Genomic DNA, 26436 nt, shown 5'->3' with positions numbered 1-26436 from the left:
TCCTTTTATTCCTTCAAGGCAAATTCCGGAACAGGAAAAAAGGAATACACCTTTACCCAAATCAGACTTTCAGTCCATGTCTTCTATTTTTGAGGAAGAAAGTGCCTCAGAGGAAGACATTTCTCCTTTTGGAGTACAATTTGGTAATAGAAATGTGCCAGAGGAATTGATCGACCCTGAGTCAAGATTGAGAGACCTGTGTGACACTCTTCACTCTGCCAGTGACATTGACATGTCACTAGAGTTCGATTTTCAAAAACCTGATCCTGCAGAACATGCAGATTCCGGGTACAGGAACTTTATGAACAGAGTTGCTGAATATATTGGTTGGTGTAGGTCATTACCAACCTTTGAATAAGATGCTACGAGCGATATCCTGGACCAGGGCCCCCGAAAGGACCCAGTTCTTCCCTTTCATAGGGTCCTTCAAAGAACAGCGTTTACAAATTGGGAGACTCCTGAGTCTGTTGCAGCAGTCAAAGACTTTCCTAAAAAATATAGGCCATCAAGCTGTGACCCTGATTATCTGAGTGAACATCGTACTCCAGCAAGTCTATTGATACAAGCTGCTGCTTCCACAAGCCAGTCAGCTTATCCATCTATCCCCCAAGATAGAGAGGATAAAAAGGTGGACGATTGGGCTCGCAGAGTATTTTCCTCGGGCAGTATGGCCCTTAAGTCAGCAAATGTTACCTGTACCCTGGTCAGGTTCACCCATACTCTGTGGGATTGCGTAAAGGCGGCGGCTGAACATATTCCAGAAGGCGAAGAAAGGGAAGGCTTTCTGAATATTGTGGAAGATGGTAAGGAGGCAATGGGGGAATGTCTCCAATCTGGATTGGATACTGTTGACAGCATCAGCAGATGCATGGTTGCAAGCACAGCACTGCGCAGATTTGCGTGGTTGAGGAAGTTGGGGTTTGCACCGGACGTGCAGGCCAGGCTACTCAACATGCCTTTCGACTGCTGAAGGCTGTTCGGCAGTGAAGCTTATTCAGGCTAATTTTCCTGGAGAGGTCGTTCTTTTCAATACTACTCCTCATTTGCTAGAGGAAGTGGACTGGCCGCACAGAAAGGTAAAAGAAATTTCCTTTGTAGTAGACGAGGAAGCAGTGCGAAATTAGCCTCAATAGCGGCATCTTTGCCCTCAGCCACTCCTGCAGCTGCCTCCAAACCTCTCTGAGACCTTAGCACATAAGACCCCGGTGGGAGGCAGAATCTCTCCGCATCTAAACGAATGGCGGGGCATTACTTCAGATGCTTAGGTACTGGAAACAGTAGCTCAATGTTACTGCCTTCCCCTCCTAAAAAGGTCTCAGGATCATCCACCGTCAAAATTCCCGATCCGCTCCTTGTGTAGAAAATTTTAACCCTGCTAGAGAAAGGTTCAATAGAACATGTACCTGTAGCGGAGAGGAACAAGGGTTGGTACTCCCCTTACTTTCTCATCTCAAAGAAGGACGGAGGACTGAGACCCATCTTGGACTTAAGAAGTTTGAACAAGTTCCTCAGGAAGGATAGGTTCAAGATGGTAACACTTTCTCAGATCCTTGGTAAGAATGGGAATAGGAAAGCTCAACGATCTTCTCTCCAAACTACAAGAGTCACAGAAAATAGGAGCCATACATGCACAAGCACAGGGAACTTTAGATAAGACCCACAGCGCCCAAGTACTACCTGACCATAACTCCCTTATGAATGTTAACACAATACCCTCCTTCAGGTTGTCAACAGCAGAACAGGCACTCATCAGTGACCTTTCCAGGAGAGAAACCAAACAAATCCACGATAAAGAACCCTTGTCACAGAAACTGAAAATATGTCTATTGAACACACGCTCCCTTAACCAACACGCTTCATGTGTACACGACTTGATTGTGTCAGATAATATAGACATAATGTGTATCACAGAAACGTGGCTACAGGATCCTATTGGACCTACTTGCACTCTGGCGGTACCCACGGGTTATACAATCCGCTATACTAATAGAGGAAGTGGGAAAGGGGGTGGAGTAGCCATAGTTACTCGAGACTCACTGCCTGTATTTCCCTCTATAACCTCCAGTATAGGCTGTGAAATTCTACATCTTAAACACTGCCCCACTGACAACAATTGCATTAATTTCATACTCATTTATAGACCTCCCTCTTTGGAATCCGAGTTCAACGATGAACTCGCTATCCTTGCGGATTCACTTACAGGCCTAAATAAATCCACGCTCATCCTTGGCGATTTAAATCGGTGGCGTGGAGACCCTAAAGACCAGGAAGCCATTTCCCTTGAAAAAACATTGGAAAAAATACACTTCAATGTCATAAATCACGACCCCACCATGGCAAATGGCCACCAATTGGACTGGGACATTACCAATAACATAGAGACCAATAACTATGTTACCACCCCTTGTATATGGTCAGACCACTGCAAAATAGGTTTTGACCTATAGACACCTATCCCTGTAAAAAAAAACAGCAAGCAAGGCAAGTCAAGTTCTTTCCAGAAACTTTAAAAATATAGAAAGAGCAGACCTACAACTCTGCATCAACAGCATTCTAGCCGACATTAACGAAAAAGACTCATGTGACACTATTATCAAAAAATATGATCAGCAGATGCTTACGTTAATCAACCAGAAAGCACCTAACCGAGAAAACTGTTAGGCTTAACCTCAACCATCAAAAATGGTTCACCCCTAAACTTATCTCTCTTAAGAAAGAAAAAAAACGCAGTGAAGTAGAATGGCTTAAAAACCAAACTAATGACCACAAAACAAGCTGGAAGTCACTAGTAAAATCCTACAAATCTAAGATCAAAGAGGCTAAAAAAAACTATTTCAATAGTCAAATCGAAGCATCATCCAATTCAGCCAGCAAGCTCTTCGACATTTTGAAATCCTTAGATAAGCCCAAGGTGTTGGCCCCTGAATTTATACTATCACAATCTGAATGCGAAAACACCCAGGTAGCATTTGCGAACGAAATATCTAAAGCCAGAGAACGCATTGCTCTAGCATGAGCTAATAAACCTCAATGCAGCCTCCCTGCAGAACAACCAACAACAATTGGAAAGGAGAAGTTTCAATTTCACTCCATCTCCCCAGAAACTATGTTAAAAACATTAGCTTCTATGAAACCATCCTCTTGCGCCGAAAACATACTCCCTCCCAAGATCATCATACAATATCATAAAATCTTTGTGCCACTTTTTACTAAAATTGTCAACACCTCATTTCGGGACCAAGTAGTGCCCAACAACATAAAAAAGGTTACCATCACACCCCTAGTAAAAAAACCTACTCTAGACCCTCGTGACCCCACCAACCTAAGACCAATTACAAACTGTAATTTTACTCTTAAAGTACTGGACAAAATAGCAACAGCCCAATTTCAAGAATATGTGGAAAGCCATGAGATCTTACATCCTCAACAATCTGGCTTTAGAGCCGCTCATAGCACCGAGACTGATATGCTGGACTTACAGTCCAGAATGTTGGAAATTATGGACAAAGGAAAAGCTGGTCTATTGGTCTTGTTAGATCTGAGCGCCGCCTTCGACCTGCTTGACCACCAGCTCTTGCAGCAAGCACTTGAGAAGGTGGCTAATTGCTCCAAGGAATCAATAAGTTGGTTATCATCCTTCCTAGAAAGCAGAATATCCAGAGTACACTAGGGGGACAAATTCTCATCTGAATTTAACATCTTTTGCGGGGTACCACAGGGAGCTAGTCTGTCTCCTCTGCTCTTCAATTTGTACATCCGATTCCTATGTGAGCTACTTCAACAACTCCAGATATTTTTCACCAACTATGCTGACGATACTCAGCTGGTCCTGGAACTGAGTGGGGACTACGCTAAGGATAGTACGATACTAAATATACTCTACGGAAACATCGAAGATTGGATGGACAATAACTGGATGTGCCAGAATGGCAATAAAACCGAATTAATGGTTTTTGGCTCCATGCAGGCTTGTGCTAAACTCCCGGCTGAATATCAGGCCTTCCAAATTAAAGAAACCCTTATTCCAGTGTCAGATAAGGTTAAAACATTAGGCATTACGTTGGAAGCATCCTTCAACTCTGATGCCCAGGCAACGAATGTTAGTAAAAACTGTAACTATTACATCCGGCTACTTAAAGCCATCAGACCACTATTAAGTGAGAAAAACTGTGTCACAATAGCAAGAGCGACCTTCATGTCACGCCTGGACTATGGTAATGCCCTCCTGGTAGGAGCCAGTAAGCAAAGCATCCAAAAAATCCAGCTGGTCCAAAATAACGCGATCAGAATGGTCAAAAAGAAAGCGAGAAGTGAACACATCAGTGAAGCTAGATGGGACCTTCATTGGCTGAGAAGAGAGGAACGCATCCAATTTAAGTCTGTGTCTTACTCACAAGTGTTTATATGGCAAGGCACCAACCTATTTGAAGGCCAAACTCACTTTTTACCACCCACCCAGGGCATTAAGATCAGAAGCAAATGGGCTCATAATGCCTCTGAAACACAAGAAGGAACTTGGCATGGGCAGAGCCTTCCCTAACCGAGCAGCCTCTAACTGAAACAAATTGCCGAAGTACCTTAGATTGGAGTCCAATCATTTGGTCTTCCGCAAAAAACTAAAAACTGAGCTTTTCAAGTAACCCCCTGTCTAGGCCACACTGAATCAGTTAACCGGTATTTTTATGTATTTGTCCTGTCGCTTCTTCAGACTCCATCTTGAGCTATGTACAAGTCTACATGTAAGGGCCCGATGCCTGTGGGCGGTCGGCGCTATATAAATAAATAAATAAATACAAATAAATTAAAATCCTTCCGGCTCGCCAACTCCAAGACTGGTTGGTATCATTGGAGCTTCAGGATGCTTACTTTCATGTGCCAATCCACCTCAAGCACAGAAGGTACCTGAGGTTCGCAGTTGGCAGTTTTCACTATCAGTTTAGAGTTCTGCCATTCGGGCTGACCTCCAACCCGAGGGTTTTCACTAAACTGATGGCAGTTGTGGCAGCAAGTCTCAGGAGAGGGGGGGGGATTCATGTCTACCCCTACCTGAACGATTGGTTGATCAGGGCTCGTTCCCCCGAACAAGCTCAGGAACATCGCTCAATCACCTGCCACTCCCTTCACAGACTGGGCTTCTCCCTCAATTACAAGAAGTCCCATATGGTACCATTCCAAAGACTCCAATTTATCGGAGTAGTCCTGGATACTTCATTTGGGAAAGCCTCGCCTCCCGAGATGAGAGCTCACCACATTTTGCAGATGGTAACAAAGCTCCAAAATGCCCAGCATCTGCCGGCCTTCGATTTTCTGAGGTTGCTCGGCCTTCTGGCATCCTGCATTTTTCTGGTTTCAGAGGCTCGATTGAGAATGAGATCCCTTCAATGGGCCCTCAGGACTCAGTAGTCCCATTTCTCTGGGAATATGTCGGAACTTCTGCAAGTTCCAAGCACAGTTGCCCAGGACCTTCTATGGTGGGCTTGCAACGACAATATTCTCAAGGGAGCATCTTTTTGGCAACCATGGCCGGAGATAATAGTAGTGACGGACACATCACTCACGGGGTGGGGAGCCCATACCAATGATCTGACAATCAGCGGTTGTTGGTCTCCATTGGAGTCCAAACTACACATCAACCTTTTGGAGCTGAGGATGATCAGCCTAGCGCTGAAGGCCCTTCTGCCCTCTGTACGGGAAAAGAATGTCCTGATAATGACGGACAACACAGTGGCCATGTACTACCTTAACAAGAGAGGAGGTGTAGGGTCACTACCACTGTGCAGAGAGGCAATGCAGCTCTGGTTCTGGGCAATACAAGAAGGAATCTCTGTCGGCAGTTCACCTAGCCGGAGAGCAGAACATGGCGGCGGACGCTCTGAGCAGGCAAGCACAGTATCCCACGAGTGGGAACTAGCTCAGGAAGTCCTTCAAGAGATCTTCACCCTTTGGGGAACCCCTCAGGTGGATCTGTTTGCGACCTCGGTCAACTGAAAATGCGATCAGTACTGCTCAAGGGAATTTCCCCCAAGAGGAGCTCTAAGAGACGCATTCATAGTGGACTGGGAATTTCCACTTCTTTTCCACTTCTGTATGCGCTTCCCCTAGTCCCCGTGATTCCTCACGTAATCGGGAGGTTCAGAAAGTTCAGGAAAACCATGATCCTAATTGCCCCAGATTGGGCCAGGACGACGTATGGCTACTTCCGCGGCTCTGAAGAGGGGAGTCCCTGTAATTGGTATTTGTTCAGCTGCAACATGGGCATCAATGCACAACTTTGTTATGCATTATTGCTTAGATGCCTCTTCTTCCCCGGAAGGTCTGTTTGCAAAAGCTGTACTTCATTCCGTACATGAAAAAAAAAAATGAGAACTCCCACCTCCACATTTTACTACAGCTATGGGAGTCTATCATAGATGCGGAATACATGGGAGGACTCAATCCATTCGAAGAACAAGTTACTTACCAACTGTAACGTTCTTTTGACTGGATGTTCCCTTGTATTCCTCATCGCTTCTCCCATCCTACCCCGCAGTCCAGTGTACATTATTTACACTTCTCGTTCACAAAGAGCTTACAGTCTGCGTCATGCCTGGGTGTTCCTCGAATAAGACCACGAAAAAACAGAACTGAAGCCAATGGGCGTGGCATGAGCTTCTTATACGACTGGTGACGTCGACACGCTGCGGAGACCGCCGAGGGACATTGACGCCACGACCTCGTGCACAACGCCCTCTGCCGAAATTGGTTTTCCGAAAAAGTGAAGCTGGGAGATACAAATATCATAGATGAGGAATACATGGGAAGAACATCCAGTCGAAAGAACGTTACAGTTTGTAAGTAACTTGTTCATCCCAACCGAACACTGGCAGCCCAAAGTTTGATGTTACTTCATGATAGCCCAAGTGTTACTTCATAAAATGATCCAAGGAGGCTGTGGTTTGGGTGGAGAGGCACAGGAAGCCGGTGTGGGTGGGAATTTCCATAGAAGGTCATTGGGGTGAGTAAATGACCAAGCAACTACCACAAGCTCTGTGCCTCCTCACGTGTATACTTCCTCTTGGCTGTTATCCAATGCAATCATTTGGGCTTCTAGAGTGCACTTAAGCGCCACCTAACATCCTTCATTGAAAGAAGCTGTTCATGGATGTTTGGAAAGACATTAAGTGACAGACCAAGTACAAGTTTGGAAAAGCAAGACCCAAGTTGGGTACTAAAAGGTGCATAAGTAGAATGCTTTGAGTGTAGTGGTAAAATAAGTTGTGTACTGGGTGGGGTGAAATTGCAAGGGATCAGTGATGGGGGGGGTCAGGGGGGAGACTGGGTCGGTGGTAGCGTTCCACAGGATTTTTGTCGGAATGAGAACTGGTCTGGTACAGAACAAGGAGCGTCTGATCAAGTGCAGAGTTGGGCACATGTCTGGTGGAAAGGAAATGTCCAATTAAGGAGCAGTCGGTGAAGATGCAACAGACGTGCCAAGGTTGCAAGAAACCGAAGCCACTGATCGTCCGATAGTGGATTTGGAGTGTCGAGATGTAGATGGCACAGATTAAGTAGTACATGGAGTGTACTGGAACACAGGCATTGATTTCCCCAGTTACCAATGTTCCATCCAAGTAATGCTGTGTAGCATCTGTTGCCGCAACCTTGCAATGTCATGGTATAGTAAGTGATAGGTTAGCAAGCTATTAGGTACTCAAATGCATCTCTTGAAAGGCAGTGATGCAGTCTTTCCTTCTGCGTTTGAGCCTGTGACCTGCTGGAGGACAGACACGCGCACTGTTCTCTTCATTGAGCCAGCTGACCTCTTTGATGTCCCTCGCCCAAATCTCCTGGAGGTGGCAGCAAATTCTCCCGGATGTTGTCCTAAATGTTCACAGCATTTACTCAAATCTCCCTATTGTTGCTTGTAAATGTTCCTGGTTTCTGGATATTTGCATGTTGGTCTGAGCCAGGTTCTGATTTCTTACTGGTGCCCTGCAGGGATTACTGACGGGCGATGTGAGTGGGTTTGGGCCCGAGGATTATGGGGTCTCCACCATTTCATCAGTGGTCTCTGTGCGCAGACTCTGGATATTTATTCTATACTGATGTCCCTGTTACTCTTGTATTTTCCATCTTGTTGCTTTGCTTTAGAGATCATCTCACTCTGCTTATTTCTCTTTTCAGCCACTCCATGCGATGGGCAATCCGAAAGCAGAAAAGGGAGTCCTGCCTGCGCATCCTGGCCGCACTCCTGCTCCTCACTACCGGGCTTGCATTCGCCTTTTACGAGCTGATGTATGGGAAGGTGGAGCATTCAGACTCCGAGGAGGCCAAATGGGCCTTTGTGGGTGACCAGTACTGGAACCCCACGTTGGACAAAGACTTTGAAAGTACCCATAACGGATCGAACGGTAAAGATGGGCATCCTGATGAGGGCGATGGGCCGGCCCATCACCATGGCGAGGAAGACGAGGATGGGCAGCACCATGGAGAGGATGGCGATGATGGGCATCACCATGGCGACGAAGACGAGGATGGACATTCCCATGAGGATGAGTCTCAGGCTGACCAGCCTCCTGGAGGCCACACTCACGAACATGGGGTTTACCAGCATGCAACAGTCATCACTCCTTCAGGTTAGTTGCCAGATCTGATATTTACCACATTTCTGCTTTATATATAGTGCTACATTAAAAATACTGTTCAGGATGTTACGCGCCCAAGCAGAATGACGGGAACGTCAGTTGCATGTTTGAATGGAACATAAGTATGTGCGTTAGCTGCAAAGCAGCAGAAGGTGAGATTTGCGCTTTACCCCTTGAGCCTGCTAAAAGCCATCCCCCAGTCAGAAGGTTTCTAAGAGGAATTCCCAGCTCGGTCTTAGCTGAAGGTACACATGCATTTGGCTTGGCCTCACTGAGACTGTTCTTTCTAAACCTGGGAGCGTTGGGCTGTATCCACTGGTGTGTTATTATGAAGGCTTTGGAAGGCCTCCTGGGCCTTGCATATGTAAGAGGTGCTGCCAGTGGTACATTACTGTCCAGAGCAATTGGTTCCGGCAGTCAAATTCAATACAAGCCAGTGGAACTAATAATTCCATGCATTCTTGACAGCAAAATACAGACTGTGTGGACAGAGGTGTACCTGCAGCATTATTTCATTGGAACAAACCTACTAAATGTTTTGGGGCATGCACCGGACTCCTGCAGCACAAATCTGTAGAGAGGCAGTGTTTTTATATGGAGTATGAATATTTTGTTGACATGGCTTCCTGGATTGATGGGTAAATTCATGATGAATTTTTGTTCAGGCCAGAAGTACCTATGGATGATGAGGAAGGACAGGTTATTCCCATAGACCTGGAAGAGGGGATGGTGAGAGAGGAAAAGGTGATTATTCATGGGACAGATGACTAAGGAAGAGCACGGAGAATAGTAATGGCTTTTGATGAAGGGTATAGACTAACAGACAAGGAGCTTTTTGGAGATGAGAATTCAGAAGATTAATTTGTATTTTTGCTACGCCTCACCTATTGGATGGAAGTAGAGAACAGGGAAATACCTCAGAGAATGGCACTGGTAAGAAAGAGGCCATCATTTTTCCAGAGAGACCTATAAAGGTGAGTGTGATGCTGGAAATGCATTGGAGGGATATGGCCTCCATATCCTTGTCCTTTATTGCTTTATCATGTATGTTCTGTCTTGTGTACCGCATGGGAGTTAATGTGGGACTCCTGGTGGTGCGGCTCTTCCTCTTTTTGGTTTGTTGTACAGACCCTTGGGCTACCCTTATGGCATCTATGGGTGGGAGTACCACCCTGTACTCCTAGTGTATGTTTTTGGGCACCTGTGTGTTGCCCACAGAGCAGGGTATGGGCTGGTGGCATCTCCATGCTGAATTTGACAGGCGCTCTGAGTATCCTCCATTTTGGGATACCCAGGCCCTGCCAATGGAATCAGTTGATTCCCGATAGGAGACAAGATGGCCCCTGTGGCCTCTTATTTATTTGTATTTATTTGGATTTATAAAGTGCCCAGGGGCATCGTGGTGCTGTTACAGTATATTCACTTAGATACAGGTGCTTCAAGGCAGGATTACAGGTTATGCAATGATAGGCACAGGTACAGTGTTCCATGGTTACAGAGGAATGTTTTTAAGCACAATAAGGTACAGTCTAGTTGAAAAGCTTCGTTTTCAGAGCCTTTCTGAAAGCCGTGAGAGTCTCCCTTTCTTAGGATGAGTGGGAGACCATTCCAGGCTTTTGGGGCTAGAACTTCGAAACTGGTGCCGCCAGCTTTGGCTCTATTGAATGCCGGGACTGAGAGAAGGTGAGGGTATCGATCTCGTTTTGGTCTGTGGACCGGCACCTGCCATATTTATTCAGCTAGGTAGGCTGGGGCGGTCTGAGAAAGGCACCTGTGTTTGACGGTGAAGGCCTTGAATATTATGCGCTCTTTGACCGGGAGCCAGTGGGTGTCTTTTCTAGCTTGAGAGCTGTGTTCCCGCCTAGGGATACTTAAAGCTGCTCAGTTTGTTGAGCTTGTTGGCAGACGTGCCTAGGATTAAAATGTTGTAGTAGTCTAGCTTTGCGCCCACGGTGGCTCTCGCAATGTTAAGGCGGTTTTTTGGCGATAGGTGAGGTTTCACTACGTTTATGATTTTAGTTGTGAGGGCAGCAGATGATGAAATGGCGCTGACTTGCCTTACCATTGATAAAGTGGAGTCCAAGTACACCCCAAGGGTTTTTACTCTTGCTTTCTATTGCCTGTTACCTTGTTCTTCTCAAAGTCCTGGGAAGCTCTGACTCTGTCCCTTCCCCCTGACTGGCTGTTGGGTGGAAGTGCCATGTATGGTATTGTGGGGGAAGTCCAGGCCAGACCGGCTGGAGCCTTGCCAATGACTGTATGTTCTGGGTACACCCGTGGGGTGGGACCTGGGTGAATGGAGTGTGTGATAAATACACATTTCATGTTATGGGTGTCTAGTTTCTGGTATGTGACACGAAGACGGCGACAGCCCTGCCCGAAACTGGTATGAATGCAGTGTGGAGTGCTGAATGGCAGAGAGCTTGTCCGAAGCCATATTCCTGTGTTGAGTGTCTGGAAGGAGAAGAATGGTCTGAATGAACTGTGAGCCTGATTGGTTGCCTGCCTGACTGCCTGCATGCCCTTCTGAGTGATTGGTTGCCCGAGTGTGACCCAGCAGAGTGGATGGGAGATCAACAGTATATCTGGAGGCCTCTCACTGATGGAAATCATTCAGAAGCTGAAGTTGATACTTGATGCTTAACCTTGAAGCCCGCTGGAAGAAGAAGAATTGCTGCTGCTGTCCTTCGCTAATCTGAAAGCTGCATGACTGTCATGGAACTGATCCAAGAGAACCTGGCTAGGAGACCTCTTCCCGAGCTACGAGGGACCATCGTGCACCAGCTGATCTTTGCCAAAGCTCCCTGGATGACAGACTCTTGAAAGGCTGCCGACCGGAGACTGGGACCGCCGCGGAATCACAAAGTGAAGCACCCGGACATTGAAGTCCATCACTGTCAATGACCGCCGTTGCCGACCGGAGCCGCAGTGCTCCTTTGCCTAAGAACATTGAAACAAGGACTCCCTTGCTTATCATCGTCGACCGCTTTCGTACTGCCGGAGAAAGTCCAGGCCGCTGACGACCAAGAAGAATCTGCCGGTGGTTTCCCGCCAGCCGAAGACCTCTGAGACGCCAACGAAGGTACTAAAGCCAGCTGTGGTTACGTCCCGTTCACCGACGCCAGACGACCCGACGCCCTTGGTGGGCCAAATTTCTTCATTAACTCTTTGCGGCAACAAACACGTCGCCGAGGTGCACCACACGCCTCCGCTTGCAGGTTGTTTTCGACCGATCGTCAACGAGCGTCGCAAGAACCGAAGCTGCTGCTGCAGCAGTGTTCACCCTTTTCTTCACCGAATCTCGACGACCCGTGGCTCCAGCCTAAAAGGGAGTGCACTCAAGAAGGGCCCATCAACAACTCACCAAAGAACTCTACGAAACCAGGTACTTTGGTGTTGTGGAACCTTTTAGAAGGACTCAAGAATATATTCAGCATAATTGGACTGGGCTTGTCAAATACGCTTTATTTACAGTTTTCCCAGATGGGGGATCCTCGCACAGCAACGTCTCATGGTAGTGGGGATAGACTGTTGTGCCATTGTTTGATTTAACTTGGTTGCTTTCTGTGGTCTATCGTTGATTCATCTTACAGTCTGATTCGTATGTTATTGGGGCTGTTGGCTGTGGGCACATTTTAAAGGAATCGATAGTTAAGAGTGGTACCATGTAGACCTTTATATATTTGCCATTATAGCATTGCCAGAGTACAAAGTGTGTTATTGTGATTGTGTAGATAACCTTGAACCTTATTTATATAAAGACTGTGTTTTCACTGACATAGTGTGTGGACATTCCTTTGTGGGTGCTTGGGGACTACACTGTACTTAAGAACCAACCTGCATCACCTCCTGAGAGCTAAGCCTTGATTGCTTGACCATGTTTTACACCTTAGAGAATCTTGGCTGGGGTGCTCTGTGCCTCTCCTCTGCCCTAGAGAGAGCAGGAGTACAGACGCCCCCCCTTCGGTGCTTTACAGTGAGAGGCGCAGTTAAAGCTGAAACCAGGAGCAATTTTACCACGAGCGAAACAGTACCCCATATCCAGAGAAGCAGATGAAGGTATGTTCGAAACAACTTTCCGCTTTAATACAGCAGGGAATATTATTATTGTCGAAGCAGAGTTTCCTATGGTTCATAACCCTGGATAACAGGAGGGACATTCCTAATTGTGGGAGGACTATGGGCTAAATAGAATTGAAACAAAGGGTGGGCGTCCTGCCGCATACATTCGAGTATTTACAATTATTCATGCAAATATTTCTTATATTGTCATGTTTTATCATGACAGGGATATCTCTGTGTCTACTATTATCAGCATGGAAAATAGAAGAACACTGTACTCAATTGAGTTCATCCAGCATTTATTATTTAGCTAGTGAATATGTTTTTTCTTCCGAACACATTTTTTTGGAAGAATATTTTTTCTATTTTCTATTCAACTCTTTCTCTCGTTTGTCATAGTACATTAGTTACAGATGAACATTACATATGATAGTGCATCAACATATATATATACAGACAAGGTTGATATACAGGTACTTATAACACATATTTAGGTATCATCCTTGTTTTTACAGCATCATACAAATTATTACATACAGAACATTGAAAGTAAGAGCTCTGTTCGTTCTAGAAAGTGCTGAATGTCGCACTCGTTTCTCAAGACCCCTGTAAGGTCAAATATGCCAGGCGGAAGGTGACCTAACCATAGGTCTATAGGAGGAGCATATAAATTAACTCCATTAGTGGAGGGCTCTTCTGAAATCCAGCTATGTGCCACAGTATAAAAACATGAAAAACCAAATAAATGTTAAAAACCGTAATATTAGAAGAAAGTTATTCTCAAGTACACGCCAGTAGTTCACTGACCATTGATGTACTTCTCTCTAGGGCTCCCTCTGATGAGAGAATCTGCAAGGCTCTTTATTGTCTTTTCCACTGGGCTCCCAACATGGTGTGCTAACATATTGTTCTGGGAGAGAGAAGTGTCACGGCCCTAATCCCAGACCCCCACTGGCAAGGCCATTGGCCAGGTGGGATCAGGACTCGGGTCTCTAATAAGCCCTGGCATCCACTTCCGAGGCCCTCTTGGAGCCAGTCCTGGCGCCTATGGCGCCAGGCTCATACACCGTGAAAAAACATGTGTTCAGGGAACTACTTTATTTGAGGCTGTCAGCCAACATGGAGGCATCCACATAGCTTGGCTCCTAGGAACCAAGCTATGCGGTATAGTGTTTTGGAAGTGGTGGCCTAGGGACTACTTTACCTGGATTACTTTCTTGAGGCTATTTAAACCACACCCGAACCAGATCACACGCTTCGTGTTACTTTTCAGTCTGCAACGTGACGCTCACTGTGACCAGCTATACCCAGGAGCCTCGGAGAAACAGAACCTGCAAGGAGACAAAAGGAACATCGTTAGCAGCAGCATCTTACCTGCAATCCCCATCTTTATCCGCTCACAGCTCCTGTGAACAGCTTCCTTTGGATCCCCACGTCTCCCAGACTAAAGGACCTGAAAGAGGAAGGAAACTAAGGTATTAGAGACATTGCAATATTACAAACTGCTCAAAAGGCTTACCTGGCTGCTCGCCCCTCGGCCGGCATCGCTCCGGAATTCCGCAAACGCTGGAAGAACACTGCGACCTACGAGAAAAGAAGGGAAACCGGTTAGCAAAGGCAAGGCATCACAGCGCTGCACATAGCGCTTACTTACCACATCACAGCGCTCATCACGAGCCATCATTTACTGGCGAGGCCCAACTCGGCCAATGCGCCACGCTGATGCTCTGCATATCTAAGGGAGAAAAGAGACATTATTAAACCAAGAAAGGCATGCAAGAATAACAACACAATACAAAAAACCAGCAATAAGACCTACCTGAAAGACATCAAACGGGCCGGCGTCAGTGAAGTAACTGGATCGCACACGCCCACGAAAGACAACGCGCCCCTGCCAAGAAGGCAGGACGGAGAGCACGCTAATTCTACAACAAGATGAGGAGAGGGCCCAGAGGGGCTCAAGCCATACGAGGTGGTGGGAGGATAATTACCTCAGTTGGCCACTCTTGAACATAGCCCTCCTGTATTTTCAGGCAGAACCTCCCCGCAGACCGCATCTGGGACCCACTGAGAAGGATACCAGCGTCCAACTCGGCTGGGTGGTTTCCCCGTGGATACCAGGTGAGCGTAACAGAAGAAAGGAGGTAAGGGTTCTTACTTTTAGCTCTCAGGATTTTGCTACCAGATACCATATTGGGGATCCTGGTGCTTTACAGTGAGTGGCGCAGGAGCAGTTAAAATAAAGCTCAAACCAGGAACAATTGTACCACAAACGAAACGCCACCCCATATCCAGAGAAGGAGATGAAGGTATATTCGGAAGAATTTTCCGCTTTAATACAGCAGGGAATATTATTACCATTAGTTTCCACATGTAACACGGCTGTGTACCCAGGGAAGTAATCAACAGGGGGATTATGGAGATTTATTCAGAATGTACAACCCTAAACAATATTGTCGAAGCAGAGTTTCATATGGTTGATAACCCAGCTATGATATTATGTAACATCACAGCTAAAGCCAAATAGTTTACATTAGTAGATTTAAAGAATGCCTTCTTTTCAATTCCCCTTCATGAGCATCCCCCAGGATTTGACCTCATTTACACATAGAAACCAGCGGTGGAAACATACAAGATCACTAGAGGGGTACTGTGATTCCCCATCGATCTTTAATAGGGTCCTTCAGATGGACTTAGGTGAACTACAATTTGAGAGCACAATAATTCAGTACGTAGATGACATTGTCATGGATTAATGGTCATATTACTGGTCGTATTAAGACAAGTTGACTCGGACCAGTCGAATTTCAGCAAGACACTACAAGTGTGAGGAGAGTATTAAACACACGTTCACTTCTAATACAGGAGCCGTTTTCAAAGAACAAGCATCGACACATGCTCTAAAGAGCAGAAGCTCCATTGACCACACACTGAAGTGTAGTCAGCAAAGAGTAAGTGCATAATCTATCTCTTGGCTCTAAACAAATGTGAGGAACTTGGTTTGATCATTTTCCTTTCTAACCACAGGATAACAGCTTCTTGTCTTCAATGGCTAAGTTTCGCACCTGGCACATCAGATAAGAGGCCAAAGACAGGGAACACCATACCAAAATAGAAGTACACGGGTGCACATAAGCCAACCACAAGTGACAGCTTCCTGTTGTAGATGAGCTCGTAGCAGGGTCAAGAGATGCTTCTGCACTGATAAGCAGCTTTGGACAGGAAGCATGATATGCGGTTAAAGTGTCCAAAGCTATTGTCGCGCTTAAACCCCTGCAGAAAATGCATTTGATATAATGGCAGTTGAAGTAGGCCCGGAAAAAACACTGCGCCTTGCCTGTTCGTTAAGCGGAAGCCCATTCATTCGAATGGAAATAATCAAAATGCCACATATAAACTGTGCGACCCAAAGAACAAAACCAGGTTCAGACTCTAGCCATTCTTTCCAGGCCAAGGAAATGATGCACATAGTATATGCAGACTAAGTCACGTGTGTTAATATAAAAAGCACAACACACGAAGGCTAAAGGAGAACTCGGCGGTAGCGAGTAGAGAGAAAACGAGATCATGGGGGGTTGGGAAGAGCCTTCGATAGCAGGTCAGAGCAGCAGGTCCTCGTGGTCACTTTGCATGCAGAACAGCAAGGCCTGGAAATCGTGAGTTTAAGTGTGGTGTTTGAACTTTTTTTGCATATGTTAGACTGACGGCATGCTTTATTATGTCACTCAACTCCTAATCGTAGCATAGCTTAGACTACATAACATGAACTCCATGATTGCTCAAGCGGGTGTTTTAAAAATGATGAATTGTACTTCATCTGTGTTAGACGGCAGTTACGTTTTTAGCTTATGCAATAACGCTTTCCATATATATATATGATAGTATGTTACGTTGTTATTGCTGTTATTCTAGCAGGCATAATGATGATCAAAGCTGGTAGAGAACAGAAGTGATAAAAAATATATTGACTTGCTACCTTTTTAGTGTCAGCTTCACATTTTTGAGCAATGCTTCATAATAAGGTCTCTTTGAGTCAAAACGAACTACACAATATCTTCTGCTCAAGTATGACAAGGGGTGCAGAACTCGGAACTGTCAAAGCGCTAGGTCTAACCCCTGAGGTGCCCCTCATCATAACTCAAGACTTGTGATTCTGTGCCCACTCCACACAGCCCCACCTAGGGATCGAGGGGGGGCGGACAGGGAATCACGCCCTAAGGGGCAATCAAGTCAACATATTAGTGTGCATTGACACAGAAGAAAAGTGCAGGGAAGATTCAGTCCAATTAAGGACAGTGTTAGTAGGAAAAGGATACTAAATACGCAAAGGGAAACTACAGTATTGCCAGGAAGATATATATATACAACAGCTAATCTCTCAAGAAGGGAGAAAAATGACACCTCAGAGAGCAGAAGCAATCGTGAAAACTACAGGACCTGAGACAGTGAGGGAAATGCAGAAATGTGTAGACCTTTGCAATTATTGTAGGGCCTGGGTTCTTGATTACAGTACATATGTCAGACCACTTGGACTCAAAGAAGCACAGGTAGGTAAATTGAGATAGTATGGACGGATAAGATGACTGAAGCATTTGAGGAGTTTAAAAAGGGCTATTTGTACAGCCTCTGTGTAAGGTACTCCACACTGTAATCAGTAGTTTTATTTATTCTCGCATTCAAATGGAGTGGTGATTACAGTATTTCTTATGCAGAAGACAACATTAGGACATGGACATAAACAGTGGGATTTTAGATCCAGTAATGAGTGGGCATTTCCCCTGCGAACAAGAATTATTAGCTGCTGCTGCTTTTGCAATTGAAAAAGCTGCAGGTATTACAATGGGGTGCTCAATGACGTTATTCATTGAGCATTCCTTATTCGCAATTTAGGAGAAACCTAATAGCACATTGACTACACAAAGAGTGTCGGGATATGAAGTGATCATTTTAAATCTAGCAATTAAAATAGTTTGATGTAGAGTAGTGAATCCAGCAACATTCATAGCAGAACCAGTAGAAAAGGGATATTATGTACATGATTGCACAATGTATACTGAGTTATATGACGATATTCCCCACATTAAAGAAAATGCTCCTGGAGGGGGACAAACTCTATTTAATGATGGTTGTTTGAGAATTGATCAAACAGGAGAAAGGCATATGGGATCGGCAGTAGTGACGTTAAAACAGAATGGTGAAAATGAAGTAGTGACAAGTGCAAGACTGTGTTCAAATTGTTCAGCACATCCTATAGAATTAGTGACGCTTATCACAGCACTCAAGAGATATGAGGATGAAGAAGTGATAGTGTACTCTGACACCGCCCATGTGATTTCAACTGTACACCCAGGATTGTCACGCTGGAAAAGGAAGGGCTTCCTCCGCGCAGCCGGCACACCAGTGCAACATGTGTCACTATTGGACAAACTTATTAAGGTACCAAAGCTTACATTGGCTATTGCTGTGGTGAAGTGCGCAGCCCATACTTAGAGGGCAGACATGATTTCTCGCAGTAACGAAGCCGCAGACATTGAAGCAAAAAGAGCAGCTTATTTTCCCAATATTTCTAATTTTGAAGTAGAAAATATTATGCAAATGTCAGAACGCTGCATGGTGTTGAAAGAAGGATTTAATGTTATCCATTGTACAGTTAATTGAACTGTAATGTCGAGCTCCACAGGAAAAAACGGATTTATGGAAAAGACGGTCTTCTTTATCCCCCACAGAGGCTATATGGGGACCAGATAGTATTGAGAAGCCAGTAATGCCTCAAGCATTATTGAAAGTTTTTTTTTTTTAATAGTGTATTTGGTTCATTAAAACCTTACAAGACATTTATCCCACTTACAAGAAAAACAAATTATCATTTTTAACATTCAAGTAACAGTTAAGAACTAAGCAAAGCACATGGTTAGTCATATTACATCAGCCTGCAACAGATTACATTACAATAATTATTAAAATTAGTACAAAACATTACTTCCACCTATGCAGCATTCCAGATTGTCTAAGAATTACCTGCCTTGATTCTACACTAAAATCTGCTAAAGTATCTATTCTAAAATTATAGTAATAAGATCAAATGTTTAATAATTCATACCACTGTATAGGATATGACAGGAAAAACCCGGTTTACATCTGCTCCATACGGAGAAAACCAAAAATGATAATCTTACTCTCCATTCCGTAAAAGCTGCTCCAGCATACGTCAATGGTTCTGGCATGTAAATTGATGACCAAAATTGATCACAGATTCATCCTCCTATAATGGAGCAATTTCTTATAACCTTTTAAGTACCAATCCTCTAATTTCTAACATGCGGTTAATAAACGCCTAGAGGTCTCAATCTCCAATTTACACATTCTGCACAATCTTTTTTCCATGGGAATTCCTCTCCAAGCTCCGACATATTCCTAACAGGGCAGAATATTAAACCTTAGTAACATTATGAATCTGGAGAGTTCGCCTATAACGAGAGAGTGTCTTGCTGCCATGATTGCAGAAGACTGGTTTTAGAGCATGTTGCACAATTCATTGTGAACTGCATTTTCTGTCAAATTCACAGCAGGACACACCTTGCGAACAGTGAGAGGAGCAATACCCCATCCCAGTGGACCATTTTAGCATCTACGTTTAGATTATGTGGATATGTTGGAATCTTGCAATGGCTACAGATATGTTAGTGCTAGTATGTCCCTTTTCTCAATGAATTGAGGCAAGTCCATGCATGCACCACAATGCCACATGTGCTGCCAAAATTCCGTATGTGAGATGTTCCCTAGATGGGGTGTATGCGAAGACCTACAGTCTGATAATGGGCTGCATTTTGTAAATGAGATGTACAAACAGATAACTCTTCTATTAGGCATGAAGCACATGTTTTCATCTGCGTATCATGCACAGGCGAATGGTTTTCGTGAGCATTTAAACTGACCCCTCAAAGAAAGGATACAGAAGATAAATTTAACTTTGAAGAAGGGGTAGTTATATTGCCTACCCCTTGCTCTGTTTGCATTGAGAAACCAACCTGGCTCAGATCACCACCTGACTCCTCATGAGTTGGTGACTGGATGCTGGATGAGAGTACCCCTTGCTCCTCCCACTCAAAATAAACTGATGCCCATATTGTAGCAAAAACAGGGGATGAGATGCTTGATTATTTAACACATATGACTGCCAGTGTTTCTTTTATCTCTTAACGGATCACAAATTGGAGAGAAGGGTTGAACTTTTAAAGCTACCTTGTTTGAATCCTGGGCACGAAGTGCTCATTGAAAGCTTTGTCCGCACTTGGAATATGCCCAGTTTCGAACGACCGCCCTGGTAGAGGAGGTCGCCCACCCTGCTGTAAAAGTTCAAGGAAGATGAACCTGGGTAAATCTGAATGACAAAGCTCTACAAAGGAGAGACCCCTACCCTTCCGGCACCTAATGACAGTGACGCAAGAGAAGAAGTTCCTCAAATGCAGACCAGATCAGCTACCAAGAGCCAACATGAGTCATCAAAATAAAAACAATTCGAACTTTCGATCATGCCCAAGTTTAAAGGGAAGCAAATAACTTTTCAGTGTTCACAGAAATATCCCCGTTAGGCTAAAGAGACAATGGGCCTCATTACGAGAGAGGCGGTCCGGAAACAAGAGTGCCGGTAAGCTTGCCGGCACCCTTGTTTCCGGACTGCCACACAAGTCTGCCTGCCTGAGCCGCTGAACCCAGCAGGTCTGACCCTGCCGGGCACAGCGGTGTCAGTAGACAGAGTTGTCATGGAAACACTGGCACCACTAGCAACATTGCCAGTGCTTCCGAGTCCCCATTCCTGTGGAGTCCTATGTGAATGGGGATTTACCAAATCCCTTGCCTGACTTCCGCTCAGCCCAGACTTGTAATGTCTCGGTGGCGGAATAGGTGTTATGGCAACCCGCCAGTAGCACCGGTGGGTTACTGCCATACTCGTAATGAGGCCCAATGTGTTGAAGAAAAGAAGAGCACACACCACTTTGTGTTGCCTATAACTATAATGTTGCACACATTCTTTTATGCTGTTTTTACATATATACTTTGATCTTATCCAGCTGTAGTTAGATGACACTTTGATACTGTCACCTTTTTGGGAAATCCTAAACATCCCCCATTATCTACAGGATCATCATCACAATACTATTACAATTTCTGTTATAAGTGTTGTTGTTATAAAGAATAACGAGAACAAAACGTTGATTAAAAGAAAATGGGGATTTTCCATTCTATGAGATGCACATTGCTAGCGAGAAGGCAGCTTAATGCACAAAATGCAGCTCGGCACATGAATTCTTTTGCAATATTTCTTGTGGTCACCCTTTGTATATGCGTAGTCTTTATTTCCTTATGGAGTATCCAACCATGATACATCTGTTTGTATGCCAGCAAAAGCATGAGTGACAGTTTCCCTGATATTTCCAAACAAATGAAACTGCTTAAGAGATGCTAGAGAAGACTATCGGGGTATAAACACAGACCTTGATAATTCGGCCCATTTAATAAATAAACATGGGGTACCAGTACATATGTCAGTTGGGGAGAGGAACATCAGATGAGAGCTGCTATGTATATTCTCTCATTCCTTATACCATGAGCACAGCCAGAACGTTTATAGCAAGAGAAATACCTACACACGATGTAAAGTGCCTCAGCCATTTAACAGCATGCATGACAAGAGGATCATTTGAAGGAAAGTGGCAAACCCTACGATGGCTGTCATAAAGAAAGTTCCTATATGAAAATGCTCACATCAATAACACAGAAGATGATAAAGTACTCAAACACCAAAATTAAAAAGTACTCATTAAGTGGTCTGAGTCAAGGAGAGATAAAGATTGTTGAACAAAATAGACTGGATTGTGCAGAAACATGGGAAACGCCAGGTTTGGCAGGATGCTGGGAGAGACCTCAGCTATTGGTATATAGACACGTAGTCACCAGTACAGGATGGGAAGGACGACTGTTGGGTTGTAGTGTACATTTGTTGATGACCGCACCAGTACAGATAGTGCAAATAGTGAATGATGAATGCCTTAAGGAATGGGCCAAGTATTCAAAGTTAGTAACGGGTTGAAGATGAAGTAGGACCTGTATCCATATTGTCAGTGAAGAAGGCGACACTGTGTTTCAGAAACAGTGTAAGACCAAAGTTGGAGAAAATAAAGGATGCAAGCACATAATTGACGTGCCTGGAATGAAAGGGGGAACTGCCATGCTGATAGACCACTATTGGGCCTATGGATTGGGCCTGTGGATCCAAAGCTTATATGAAGCTACCTGTAAATTGGTGAGGAATATGTTCTGTGGTGGTAATACATGTTCCTGCATTGGTGATCCCTCAAAGTGACCTCCACATAGACCGTTTCCAAAAATGGATACACATCAAAGGAAGAAGAGGTCACTTAACCTCATTCGGCAGAAGAGAGTGGACTACTTTTCGGCAAAATAAATAGTAGCCTATCAAGACATTCCAGATGAGCATAAATTGTTCAGTAGGACGGCAGTGATAGTCACAGCTATATGCATGCCAGGAATTCAAGCTGCAGCAAACGCCAAGTGGTTACAAATCACAAGGTGGGAGCTTCTACAAAAAAATGAAACGACAATAAAAGCATTAATGTGATTTAAAGAAGAATTGCGGGCTATCAGACTCGTGGCCCTCCAAAAGGTATGTCCTGGACTTAACACAGCAATGGAAGGAGGCGTGTGCGCCAAGATCGGTCCTTCTTGCTGTACATACCCACCTGCCCACTGAGGAGAAAATGGAACCCTGACAGTAGCAATAACTATGCTGTCACTCTGCATACGAAAATGGTAGAAGAAGTAGATGAAACTGAAGATGAAGACTGGTTTTCGTCTCTGTTCTCATGGGTTCCAACCTGGCTGGCGAATGCTTTCAAAATGTTAGGAGCAATACTAGTGTTAGTGTTGCTGGGATTCTGTCTTCTAAGGATAATCATAGCACAATAAAAGAAGACTGAGATGAAAGCAATTGGGATGAAGATAATTGATGCAAATGCTGTGACTGACAAACATACAGAGACCGAGAATACCACCGTGAGCACCTGAAAGGAAGCCCTATGGCACCCCCAGTAACTACGTTTTATTATCCCAAGGATCTTAAGAACTATGTGGGATGTTGGGTGTTCTGTTCACCGATTTGGGAGTCCTGCTATATGACCTGGAGTGTGGATGAACACATAAGGAATGCAGGTGACCTGAGCGTGGTGACAATGATATCGAACCCGAAGAAATCGGTGGGATGAAAAGGTAAAGAAAACTGTGAGGGCTCGACAAATGGGGGTGTGGGGGGGAGAGAAATGTAGAAAGGCAAATGTCTGTCATTTATAGGGCCCACCCCTAACCTCCGTCGAACTGATGCAGTAGACATGAGCCTGCAGACACCACTGGATATAGAAGAACTATAAGTAAAGTCTGACAGATGTGAAGTGACATCATGAAGAGACGATACGCGGACACGCTGAAATCAACACCTGAATATCTAAAGAATGAAGATGCGATTAAAGTAACAAAGTAACAACAGAGGCAGATATGAAGAAAACCATATACACTAAGAAGATAAGTGACGAGCTGGTATGGTATGGTATTGTTTATTTATGTAGCGCCTATACACAGGCAAGTGTTTCAAAGCACTCAAGGAGGGTGGGAAACAGTCGCTCAGAGCCCTTGAATTTCTGAAACAATAATAGTCTGCAGAGGCAGCGTAAGTGTGTTAAAAACAAAAAATACATTTAACAGTGTGAGATACGGCAGATGGGCCTAACAGCGATTAACAGTGCGATTAAGGGGTGAAGACAAGGGAGAACAGGCCGACGTACTTCAGGTGCGGATCGTAGGGATCATGCAAGTGCACAGAAGATCACAGGGAGGCAGAGGATCAAGTGTACCCGGTCGCTTGAGACTGGGGTAACTGCAGGGAGAGCCACTCTCTTGGGTTAATTCTCAAGTGCAGTGAGTGTGGGAGGAGTGTAGGGCCCTGTGACAAGTGCAAAAAGGGACTGACGGGGGTGCCGGAGACCTGTGAGACTCTGAGGTACATCAGGCGGCCAGTCAGCAAGCTGTAAGGAAGAGGAGGGAGAGAAGGAAAGAACAGAGAACTCGGTTAGCAGGGTAGGGGGAAAGAAGGAAGTGGAGAAGAGGAAAGTCTTGCAGAATAGGCACTCAAAGGAGGAGTAGGCCTGATTAGGATTGATGGATACAGGTACCCATTCTGGGAAGATGAGCACCACTCTCCCACCTGTTTTCTTAGGCCTGGGCACAGAGAGGATTTTGTAGCCTTCGAGGAGGAGTGTTTCAAAGCTTGTGATGGGGCTGTTTTTGAACCATGTCTCTGTGATGGCGTGCACGTCAAGATCCATGAGTTCGAGAAGGTTGCAGATGCCAGACGAGCGTTTGACGGTGGAGCTAGTGTTGAGAGTGGCAGTGTGGAGCAGATTGTCATCTTTGAGGGTCTTCTTCTGGGGGGCAGAGGGGACAGCGGTCCCCCCCAAATGGTAGCAAGAGGGCCAGGGGGATAGTGGAGGATGGTGAAGGAGCCAAGGCCGACAAGTGAGCCGGGGCAGTAGGGAAAGGCAGGGGCGCCTGTACAGAGGAGGAGTGCACTGAAGGCAAGGGAGCCTGTGCAGAGGAGGAGGGCACTGAAGGCAAGGGAGATGTAGCAGATGTATATAAACGCAGAGATGCAAGGTAGATAAGACACCTTAGAAGCTTGCTAAAATAGAATCCAGGTAAAGCAGTCATGTTAAGAATATGGAAGTCACCATCGTGTTATAGTAAGCAAGGTCTCGAGAGGAGAAAGACCAAGGCTGCAGAGCTGGCTGGCACTGGAATACAGATTTGCGCAAGAACAAAGGGTATTTGCTTAGTTCAAGATAAAGGATGCCACAGCAAGAAGCAGCTGCAAGGCTTGAAAGGAATTGAAGAGGATAAGGTACATGTTTCTCTTAGATTAAGTAAAGGAGTGAACAGTTGTGAATGCCAAGTATTGTATAATTAAAGATGCAGAAGGCGCATGCAGAATGGAGAAACCAGGTTTCCAGAGGCCAAGGAGAGTAATGGCACCCAATATAATTGAATCAAATGGCACTCAATAGAAGGGCAGAATGGACAAAATCATGGTCTCCTCACACGTGGTTCAGGACTAGAAGACAAGGGCAATTCATAAAGCTCCAGACAAAGATAGCGAAGGAAGAGAACAGTCAGCAAGGTCAACTACAAAGAAGAAGCCTTGGCTTAGGGCCTAATTGATGAGCGATGGTGGGCTAATTAGGTAAGAAAGGCAGTTGTCTGACGTTGTTCCCTCACACGCACCCGATTTCGTTGCTTACATGCTGCTAATGAGCCGAATGTTCAAGGTTGGAAGAGAGGGCCAACCAATCATGACGGCCTATATAATGGTGGACCATACATTGGTGCAGAAGCCTATCTGCTGCTCTTATGCTATTATCAGTATTTTACGTAGTTGGTCATTCAAGGCGTGCCTACCAGATAAGAGGTAGCCAATGAGGATACTAACACTCATACACACTATAGCTACATATGTTTCCCTTAACCAATCCCTACAACCAGTATGTTTTTACTGTTGGCCACGTAGGATGTTGGCAGATGACATATGTCAAGGTATAAAACCTTTTGTGTAACTGAAATGCATTTGAGAGTGTGCGAGCTACAATTTGCTTGTTCACCAGATTTCCCTACTTTATTGAACTGATAATAAAGTAGTATTTTTCCATATTGTTTGAGTCTGTTTGGTTATTTGTGCCTCAGATCATTTATTGTGGTCATCCCATTCAGCTCTTGGAATGCTGCAGGTGCTACTGTACAAAGTATTCCTCCATCTTTACATGAGTATCTTGTCCACAATTGATACATGCTTCAAAGTGCCGCAGTTGGTTATGGATGCACTTGTAAATTCTCTCATTGCACAGTGGTATTTCTCTCTACATAATGTGGATTAACGAAGGCAGTTGCTCCACCTTCTCGTGTAATGATCTAAATTTTAATGTGACGCTATTTGCCAATTGGAAGCAGCAATTTTCCCAATACACATTCCTTAATGGCGGCCCTACGCATCAGATAAGTTGTGTGTTGCATGGCTCACTATTGGGTAAGCAGACTCCTCTAGCAACCACGACGTGGCCAAATGCCCTTTCTCTGTGCAACACACAGATGATTAAACATTTAGTGGCATATATGCCTTCAAGTATCTTAGGCGCACTAACTGTTAAAGGGTGAGATTAACTCTTCAGTGACTGGTGGAAGAAAGTCTGACATGTTAGATCATGTTTGCTTTGACCCTAGACCCCCCAAGGTGCCCCTTAGCGCCCACTGAGCGTATGCATAGATCATGTCTTTCAGTTATGCCTAGGTCCCCTAGCCTCCATGAATGAGTTCCTGTGCAACTGAGGGCATTGGCCATGGCCCACTGCCCTCACACACCCCAGAAAATGGCTACCGGACCCGGCATGTGGCTGCATTAACCCTAATGGTGATACAGGGTCCAGCAGGCAGTTTGACCCGCCACCAGGGACTTGTGATGCTGGAAATGAATTGAAGGGACAGGGCCTCTCTCTCCTCATCCTATACCCCCTAATTCTGTGTGTTCTGCTTAGGAGTCAAGTCTGGAACCCTGGCAGTGCAGCTCTTCTTTTTGTTCTTGGTGAACAGTACCCATGGGATACCCTTAGGGCATCCATGGATAGGGGCACAACTC

General features: G+C 45.0%; 1 protein-coding gene across 3 annotated transcripts in view; it reads left to right on the top strand.

Moving 5' to 3' along the window:
• Positions 1 to 26436, top strand: part of GGT6 (gamma-glutamyltransferase 6) — a 473516-nt gene that overhangs the window by 354084 nt on the left and 92996 nt on the right. For all 3 annotated transcript variants that reach the window (XM_069626696.1, XM_069626694.1, XM_069626695.1), the window contains exon 2: positions 8164 to 8615. In XM_069626696.1, coding sequence (XP_069482797.1) covers positions 8171 to 8615 — 445 coding nt within the window. In that variant the 5' untranslated portion in view covers positions 8164 to 8170. The remainder of the gene's footprint in view (positions 1 to 8163; positions 8616 to 26436) is intronic.

This window comes from Ambystoma mexicanum, chromosome 6p (assembly GCF_040938575.1).
Source record: "Ambystoma mexicanum isolate Mex_15411 chromosome 6p, UKY_AmexF1_1, whole genome shotgun sequence".
Lineage (NCBI taxonomy): Eukaryota > Metazoa > Chordata > Amphibia > Caudata > Ambystomatidae > Ambystoma > Ambystoma mexicanum.
This window is presented reverse-complemented; position numbering and strand designations above follow the sequence as displayed.